Below are 10,460 nucleotides of genomic sequence, written 5' to 3' on the forward strand. Positions count from 1 at the left end.
TATGTAAATACCATACATATCCACACTCCTTATATTTCTTATTTATATTTCTACTTGATTATTTATTTGTGCAACTGCAACACAGAATTTCCCTTCGGGAATCAATCAAGTATTTCTGATTCTGATTTCTAATGTAGCTAATTATTATCATATAATCTTAAAAAACATAGGTTAACATTATTAATCTCATAAAAACATACAGAAAGAATAACGTTGACATTTTATGAAAGCAATACTTTAAATCAACAACAAGTCACTTCCTGGATTGCTCCTTTTCCGCCGGAAATATCGCCGGATGTCCCTCATTTCAGCCGGATGTCCGTTAACTTCCGCTTTCTTTGCATTTTGAACTCTGGTGGATTTATGAGGACTATGGTTACCTGCCCCTCAGATTTCTGCAGGGTAAATCCAGACAGCTAGCTAGACTATCGAAGTTTTCTGTTGCACGACTAAAACAACCTTTGAACGTACACGTTCCACCCAAGGTGGTTCCTTCCTGGGTCTATTTTGCTGCAGCATCGTTGCTCCCTCCGACCCCCCAAGACGATTGTGATTGATTGGTTTAAAGAAATGTCAGCCAACCAGAGCACGTTTTTCTCCCATTCCAGAATTCTGTGTGGACTAGCCAGACCTTCCTCCACAGACCCTCCTCTAAAGTGCTGTGGAGGAAGGTCTGGCAATGGGTGACTATGTAAGCAATAACTCACTTCATGCCTTGGGTATATGAACATTATATCACAGCTGATGGTTTACTTTCTGATGCACAAAGAGTGGTTGATTATCCACCTGCATAGACATATTATAGATTTACAGTACTGGCTTACAGGTGTTTTAACCTAGATATTATATTAAAGAATCAAAAAATGTCATATATGAAGAAGTGTACGTGTATGAACTAGACACAAGTGCTGTTACCAAGACAACCATGCACTGCATCATTGTCCCGAGAGTGAATAGCTCTGTGAAATCCATTTGAGAACCCAAGTTGTCAAGTTAGATGTAGTATAATAGCCTACCTATTGTGCACCATAGGTCTTTGACACCCTCTTAATAACATAATTAATTCAATCATTACTTACATTAATTGACTCTTACATAAGATGTACGTGTTTCTTGCGACACAAAAAATAGATTTTCCAACACAGTGTCCTTGACTGATGAGTATAAACAGGTTTTAATTAGATGAAACATAGAGGACAGCTGAGTTGCCCATTTTTTTTGTTTGAGTCTCTTGCTGAATCTTGCAATTAATTTAAAGTAGTCCAGCACTGTTTCATAACTCCATAACTTTTTTATTTTAGGTAAATACAAGCGTTTAGAGGTGTATGACACAGAAATACTAAATACAACACTGAATTCATATACAGTAGAAAAGTGACTGTTTTTATCATTTCTCTGTTGGCAGCATATCACCCCGGACAGCTACATTCCCTGCCTGACAGATCTATGCAAGGCATTGTGGGAGGTGATGCTGAGCTACCACCGCACCATGCAGTGGCACGAAGAGCATGACAAACAGGAGACCACTTCAACTGCAGGTAAGAGACTATACCTGTTTAACTCTACGACTTTAGTAATATTTCAGAATGAGTTCATAAAATTTTACACTACCCCATTTGTTTCAATTTGCCCAAATACATCAAGCAGGTACAGTTCCCGGTAGAAGTGTACAGATTCAGAAATAAAATATACAATAACAACCTGGCACATGTACCAGAGCCCATAGAGAGAGCGCATAACTTTCCCCTCAATCTCTCCTTTCTTCTTTTATTTAAAATCTCTCTCTGTCACCTGCTTTTTCTCTGTGGTTTTTACTCCTAAGATGCCATATCTGCTCTCTATACTCTAACCTGGAAAAGTAGCTCACAGATTCAGTTAACAAAAACGTGGTAAGAAGTGGGTCATCTTTCTCCACAAGCTTAGGAGTGTCACTCTTTCCTGGCAGTTTGATCTTAACATACAGCAGGTTTATCAGCTTTATTGCTCACAGAAAAGTGACTATATCTATGAAAATAGAAGATAATATTGAATGTGTGCTGATGCATCTGTGCAGCACAGACTGTAGTGGTATGGGTACTGAAATAACATGTATATTTTTTTTTTAGCATTTACTAAGCTCCCTTTTTGTGTAGAGGTCATTAAATGAGTCACTAGTGGAATGATCACTTTCTCTGTGGTGCAAGAATACAGTTCAACCTTTTTTTACAGTTATGTATTCATTTCTATCAAATATGAATTGGTTTGACAATCTGTCTTTTTTACATAAAGATAAATTATATGTACACATGGTTGAAATTACATTGCGGAATGAATATGACCCATCCGTATGGTTTCAAGGATAAAGTAATGCACAAGTGGTGAAGCATGAGTGATGCGTTTTTTTTCTTATGAAAATGTGCCATGCATGACCTGGGTTTATAAGCTCATACAAGCATGGCTTTTAATGTCCAGCGGTTTCAGTTTCATTACAGATACAATTCTGACTTTTGCACATGGGTTGTTTTTTTATGTCATCCTTAGTGTCATTCTTGACCTTCCAATGTCATTTGGATCCCAAGATTGCACCTGTTTTACTATTTTAGAAAAGAAATGTATCCATTCTTTTTGTACATTTTGTGATGATAACTTTATAAAGTACACTGACTCTCCACTGGAATCTCCGTAAAGCTGCACTCAAGTTACGGCCCATTAAGAACAGCAAGACGACTGAACATCACATCTGTTCAATCCCAAAGCTTATGTCTGGATCAACAACAAAAGTCTCGCTTGTGTCGCAGCTTCTATCCATCCTGCCTTCAGTCAGCCAGATGTGAAAACATCAGCCTCGAGAAGCTCAGTTGTCATGGCAATACATACTTTGTGGTTTAGCAGTAAGCTCCACAAGAAGTTGAATTACTTACCAATGTAGGAAAAGAAACCATACTGGATTTGGTTTATAACACTTTTCATCTCATTACTCTTTGTATCATTTGTTTTACCAAAGACTTTGTCAGATATTAGCTACAAATACAGAACTGTCACATTAGCTGGTACCTTCCCACTGCGTATCGAAAGATAGCTCATGTCCATTTCCCGTACTGTACATAATTTGTTAGGCAAATGGATGAGGATACAAAGGTGGTTGGTGACCTTCCAAGTCCTCAGCATCCTTCATTAAATCCTCTTTTATGTGGAAAGGACATACACCATATTCCCTTTTATGAGGCACATCTATTATCTCACAATTTGATTGGCTGTCACCTCTGTCCTCTGTAAAGGTGTCCCCCACCCTGCCTTTGGCTTTAACCTTTCTCTCTTTTTGTGTGCGTGCGTGTGCGTCTGGTGGTGGGGGGGGCGTACGGGTACTTGAAATACTTAAAAATGCTTGATTTTTTATGTTGAGTTTTCAAGGTTTGGAAAGTGCTTGAATTTTGGATACAGTAAAACCTGTTCAATCAAAATATTATGATAAATCACGTCAAAAACAGGGTCTGTAGCTTTCTGCGGAGCAAGCGAGGACGAGCTGCCACAGACCCTGGTAAAGTTCATTTTATTTTGGAAAGTCAAACACCATAAAAGATTTTTTAAATGTGTCTAATGGCCAACGTCCAATATAAAACCAACTTTAGCACGGTCTGCCACAGCGAGTCTGCAGCGGTGTGCATCCCGGCAAAGACTGGAGCGACTGAGCTCCCCACCCAGAGCCTCTGAAAGTGAAGTCCGTTTCCCCAGGTGAAGTTTAAACACACTTTTAATTTAAAAGTAAATTTGTAATGAATGTAATGTATGCCAGAGGCGAGTCAGCATCAACAACAGCGCGTCTATTACGTTAGCCAAAAGTCAAACCGCTCCCTCGTGGTTTGTAATAGCATTCTGCCCTTTTAGCCTAAAGATAAGAACAGCATATTACTAAATATGACAAACTTGCATGTTTGAATTCATAACATTAGGAGGCTATTTTGGTGGCGTTGCGTTACAACACTCTGCACAGTGCGTTCTGAGACAAAACCTTTATATTCAAATTCGGAGTTGTGTGCAGGAGGAAGAGAAGGAGGGAAATGAAGAAGAAGGCCGTAAACTGGAGAGACCAAGTGGGTTAGAGCAGGAGAAGACCACAGAAGGAGATGCAGAAATAAGGGAAAAAGAAGAGGGAAAGGAAGAATTGACTGTGAGGGACGAAGAGTTTGCATATTCCGAGAGAAGGACAGAGGTATTTAGGGTTGATATAGTTGATTGTGAAACATTAAATATGATCTTGACTTTGAACTGCATGCAACAGTGTAGCCAATGGTTTACTTTTTTCTCCATACACACCAATTGCCTGCTTCATGGCTGATGATAATATCACATTTTGCATATTAGAAAGAATTTCTGGTGTTAAGTTAAGGCTTCCCTAGCTGTCTGCTTTATGCCACTGTTGCAGTCAAAAGGTATTTGATTGGCTGCATATTGAAACATTTAATAATTACACTGTAGCCACCAAGTTCGGTAAAAGATTAATTGTATAATGTTATGTTAAACATTTGTGCATCTGTTCTGTCTCTTGAATGCACTTTAAAAATGCGGCTATTGTAAATACATACAGTTCGGTCCGGAAATATATGGACAGGGACACAATTTTCACAATTTTAGCCCAGTGCGCTGACACAATGGATTTGAAATGAAACATCAAGATTAAATTGTAGTGCTGACTTTCAGTTTTAATATGAGGGTATTTACGTCCCAATTGGAGGAAGGGTTTAGGAATTACACACCTTTTCATACATAGTCCCCTCTTTTCAAGGGACCTAAAGTATAATATTTACACTGCTCTATTCCAGTAGATATATGTATATGTCTTGGCAATGAAATAAATCTTTTTTTAATTAACATAGGCTGGCGCTGTCAGAGTCTTCTGGGTTAAAATGCAATTACAGGTTTTTGTTACTGTCTCAGATTTTGATCAAACCTTGTATATATCGAGAATGTGTCCCAAAACCAAGACCTGTAAAATATTTCTGTTCAAATCCTATGTCGTCATATTTTCAGCCCTTGAAATTACTTCAATTTTACAGCCTGAAAATCACATTATCTGAGAAGCAATATTTGGACATCAATATAATGCACGGTATCATTCAGGTGAGAGAGAGAGACAGGCTGTCAAAACTTTGTAGGGTTGAAGACAAACATGTTAATATGACTGAAACATTTCAAGTTTGTACAGCATGCCCTAGATTTTGGAAAAGAATGTGTGAAAAGACAGACATTAAGGTAAACTTTGAGCAAAATCTAAGAGGGTGCAATTGTTTTGCTGGATTTAGACTGATTTGACACAGAATGTCATTTGGCATCTGTACAGGCTTTGTCTCATTTGTCGAAGGGCATGACCTCCAGGCCATCATAGTCCTAACAGTCAGACACACTGAAGATCAATCCTTTTCTTACGCACACACGCACGCTCACACACAATGCACCTCCTACCTCATTGAGATGCTTAAAAAGAGCATCTCATTGAATTTAAGCCAGTGGTCACTTTATGTATTGAGCTGGTCAGTGTAATGTTTTAGTAATTAACCTTGCCATTTGATGAAAGGAAAGGTTGTTTCAGGAAGTAATATGGGCCAGGGTCGTATTCCTACCCGACAAAATAGATTTGCTGGCCTGTCATGTATTATCAGCCCCAATGACCCTCAGGCACAAGGGTGGCTCTACGTGTGTGAGAGCCCTTGAGTGTGTGAAAGTAAATCCAGAGAATGGGCATGGACCATGTTGGATAATATTTAATTCAATTCAGTTTAATTTATAGTATCAAATCATAACGAGTTCTCCCGAAAGACTTTACAGATAGGTGTTGACCACATTCTATAATTTACAAAGACCCAACCATTCCAGTAATTCCCACAAGAGCAAGCATTTAGCGTGACAGTGGCGAGGAAAAACTCCCTTTTAGGGAGAAACCTTGAATAGTGAGGACAATTTCCTTTCAGGGAGAAACCTCAGACAGGCCCAGGCTCTTGGTGAGCGGTTGTCGGCTGGTGCCGGTTGGGGGTATGATGAACAGTGGCAATTATAGTTGAAATGTGTGTACTGTATGCTATTGTAGAATTTTCTGTGTTGTCTAATTTAGTATTTTATACATTTTAAAAGTCAGCTGTACTTTGTTTTTGTTATTTTCTTTACATCTGCGTCATCTGTGGGGATTATCAGACAATATTTAAACTTCCATGTAGTCACGGAAGGTATCATACTTTTTTTTCTCCAGTTTCTCACAATTACTATATGCTTGTATTTAGAATGTGTGGTGTCATACTCTGTTTTGACTTTTCTGTTGCTAAACTTTAGATATATGCAAAGTCATGCGCATGCTGCTCTTGTATGAGTCATAGTTTAAAAAGCAGCATGCTTAGACCCCTGGGGGTGCTTGTCCAGTTTGTCACTCACCTTGTCACCAAAGGTCAAGCCCTAGTTACCACCTACGCATTGGCAAAAGGTAGCTTTCCCTAAAATTTACCTTTTCCTTTCTCTGTTTTAACAGTTTTAATGACAATGTATTAAGACTTTTTAAGTAGAAAACCTGGGGAGGCTGTCTACACGATCACCAGGTCAACAGTGGATGTTCGCAGCGACACAAACTGCACTGACTGAACTACAGAGTAAGGGGGAATAAATGGAGACACACAATTTGATGGAAAAGGGGACAAATGGAGACTAGAATACTTATGCGGGAAAAAAAAAACATTATGGATTCAGAAATGTCATAAGCCATCAGTAAACACAGTACCTTTTTTATTTTTGTTTTTAAAGAGATGAACTACTTCGGTAGCTTATTCAATAGAAACCTCATAATGGCAGACAGCATTTTGAAAGCTCATTCATCACTATGAGACTAGTTTTAAATCAGTTTTTAGAAGAAAAAAAATTGTAGATGAAGGAATTCTCATTTTTAGTTAGTGTACAGCTTTTACAAATATTTGTTAATATTGCTGTATTTAAAAAGTATGCCATTAATTATTGCTTTTCTTTTTCCGTTAAACGCCATATACTCTTTTTGGCGCTCCCAGTCTCATGTCTCTCTCACTTTAGTAAGGACTCTGTTTTTTTACAACCTCAGTTTTTCTTGTCTTTACCAAATGTTTCTCTTCCTCTCCCTCCCACTCCCTCTGTAATAGGGGTCTGAAGGACAGTTAAGGACATCTTTTGAAATTCCCAGACATGTGTAGTTATAACCTGCCACAATGGCATTACCAGAAATCACGACTAGTATTGGCTTTTGCATGAGAGTGTTGGCTATGGAGGTAATATCAATGGAATAGAACGGATTGAATTTAAAAGCATGAGCACACTCGCATCAAAGGTCAGAATCTGAAGGAAGGCATGAGGTGCCACATCCATCTCTGAGTGGGATGATTGTGATCAGTCTGTGGGAGGTGAAGATAAACATCCATGGTACAGCTAGGTGGAGAGGTATTCTTGTTGGCTAGAATTTAAATTCAATCTGCTGTTGTGTAAAGTGCTGTCTCCTATAATAATAATAATAATAATAATAATAATAATAATAATAATAATAATAATAATAATAATAATAATAATAATCTTGTTTGTCTGGTGCTCAAAACCACCTTTATTCATTCTTGGTAACAGGAGAAGCTTTCATTGCTTGTCCCTAGGGATAAGACAGATTTGGCTATTCAAGTTAACATGTGAATCATTGTTATGACTAATGATACTGTTAATGACACAGGGTCCTTGTGTTGATGCATTCACAAGATTATTAAGAAATTGTCCCACCACCACTACTACGTATTAAAAGCCATTCTGAACAAATAGGTTTTGCCTTTAAGATTCTAAATATGGTTTTGAGACAAATGGTAAAAAGTCATTGAGATGAGTTGATGAATGTTAGTAAACAATGCAAATAATAAAGATTTCTGTAGAAGGGAAAACTGTATTAAACAAGTTGTATTTAAAACCAATGATTTAATCTTGCAATTGACAGATGTGTTTTCCCACTTTATTCAATAAGATATATTGTTTAAACTTAATGCTAGGCCAAACCTTTTTGTTAATATTGACAATTATTGCAGTGGACAGTCTAAGGCATGGGCTTACCCACTCATGGTTTTGAAGGGAAGCCCATTGTTCCAAGTTATTGCAGCAAATATAACATGACATGAAATCCTTTTGAGGATTTTTCTCATCTTTGGTGTGTTGAGCCAGAATCTATAATGAGGCGGGGCAGATCCTCTGCTGCTAATTGGATGCCTCAGTACGATTAACACAGGTCCTGTGGGTAAAGTGGTGGTCTACATACAGACTGATGAAAAAGAATAATAGAGTAAGAAAACTTGTGACGTGAACTATGCTGCATGGAACAGAGTTCTTCTTCCACTTTGTTTCTCAGTGAGGTGATCAGCTGCAGTTAATGTTTAATTGATGATTGATGAATAATGGATAAGACTACGCCACCAATTTGCTATTGCACTCCTATAACATTGTCAGACTCTGGACAGTCTGCAAAGAAAGTTGGTACAGCAATTGATGTATTTGTTACACACAACAATCTGCTGCTTTATATAGCTATGGTGTTTATTTTCAAACACCGCATGTTGGTGAATGAAATTATTGTATTTAATTCCTGTATTGCTGTAAAGTAATACCTTCACAGACTCAGAGGTTTCTGAAAAGTTGTGATTAATCCAGGTTCACTGATCCCCATGTGTTTTTTTTTTAGGTTTATTTTTTTCAAGTGCTTTATTTTGAAGGTGCAATATGTAATAAGGACAGTTAGTGTACAAATTCAAAATACTGGAGAGAGTGGTCTCCCCTGCACCCCAGACTTGACGTTCACGTTGGTGGCCAGGCTGAGACCAGAGCATCCAACAATGTTGCTAGACGCTTGTCTCACATATCCAGACGTTACTTCACAGCACAGCGGGGTAGCTATCGTTAGATGCTGGTTTTATTGACCGTCATAAAAGCCTGTGCTCACGCGGAGCTCTGACCCGACGGACAGACACACTTTTTTGGCTTAGAATTACAGTAGGAGTCGCTAAAACCCCCACAACCTCGCCATCCTCTCCACACGCCAGACAGACAATCTTCCTTGGCTTTGAATTACGATAGGAACCACTAAAACCGTCCTTTTTCACCTGACTGAAATACACACTTTATTGGCTTAAAATTATGGCAACAATTGCTGAACACACCGCAAACTCAAGGTCCTCTCTTCCCGATTTACAGACCCCCCTCTCTTGGCTTCAAGTAACTCACCGTTGTTGGATACAATCGCAACAGCCAACGCGTTGTAAACAGCTGTGGCCCGCTTGCCTGGTCCTCCGTTAGCAACGTTAACAGTTAGCAGGATTTGCATGGCGACGTAAGCCAAGAACAGTCAGGATCACTTTACTGACTGTGTCTCAATTATTTTTGCAAGTACACTAACTCAGGCACCTTGGCTATATGATTCAATGTGAGTAGCTACACAAATGTTGAAATGACATAAAACGCCCGTCCCTAGCAGCTGTGATCAATTCTGCTTACCTTTTCAGGAGGAAATTGGCCAACTCGGCGTCCTTTTGTGCTCTAAGCTGTCTCCATCTTTCAAATAACATCTCCAATATGCTCCGTTGATCCTGTTTGTTTGTTTGCTGCTTTCAACTTAGCATGTTGCCTTAATATCTGATGTTTCATTGGGGTTATTTTTGGATTTATTAAAGTAAATACATTACATATTGTACCTATAACCTCTTGATGTGCCTTTCAATAGTGTGTTCTTTAAAGCGCTTAATATCTCTTCACTCACGACATCTAGGTTGTGAAGGAAACTCTTCCTGGCCTCATTATAATTGTGTAATTAGATGTACGCCGTTTGTGGGTGTAATAACATTTATATGTCTACTTCTTGTAATGGATGTGATTTTTGTTCTGGTGTGTCATGAGAACACCCTCACTGCCACCAATTCTCAGGTCAAAAACGGATAAATGTTTCCCCCTGAAAAAATGTGACATAAGTGTATTTCTTATTAAAAAAACAAAAAAAACAAAAAAAACAGGCTAAATGTCAAGAGATATTTATTGTCTTGCTCAGAATACAAACGTCTCACCCAGCAGGTTCAGTCTACAGTTTTGACTGTAGACTGAACCTGCTGGGCCTGAGTCTGTTTTGACTACAGCTTGGAGATTTTTGAGTCAAGTCCAGTTGAGTTATGCGTTTGTATCTTTAAGGCTTAAGGTCTTTCAACCATCTCACTGCTTCAGAATAAGAAAAACACTACCCATGATTTATGCCTGTCTCCCTTGTTTTCTTTCACTAATGTATCCAAGCATCATCTGGTTTAATGGTTAACGAAGGGAAGCGCGTGTGATCTCAAACACGAGATCCACACGGCATTCTGTCAGTGACACATTTATGTTTTCTTCAGTACTCTTATACAGAAGACTGACGTCTAAAGTCTTGGAAATTCTTGCCTCTTGAATCTCATCGATAATCTGTTCCCCTGCCA

At 38.6% G+C, this 10,460-nt stretch overlaps 1 protein-coding gene across 2 annotated transcripts in view; it reads left to right on the top strand.

Annotated features, from left to right (window-relative positions):
* Positions 1-10,460, top strand: part of vps50 (VPS50 subunit of EARP/GARPII complex) — a 114,019-nt gene that overhangs the window by 56,922 nt on the left and 46,637 nt on the right. For both annotated transcript variants that reach the window (XM_032535044.1, XM_032535045.1), the window contains exon 13: positions 1,406-1,538. In XM_032535044.1, coding sequence (XP_032390935.1) covers positions 1,406-1,538 — 133 coding nt within the window. The remainder of the gene's footprint in view (positions 1-1,405; positions 1,539-10,460) is intronic.

This window comes from Etheostoma spectabile, chromosome 14 (assembly GCF_008692095.1).
Source record: "Etheostoma spectabile isolate EspeVRDwgs_2016 chromosome 14, UIUC_Espe_1.0, whole genome shotgun sequence".
Taxonomy (NCBI): domain Eukaryota; kingdom Metazoa; phylum Chordata; class Actinopteri; order Perciformes; family Percidae; genus Etheostoma; species Etheostoma spectabile.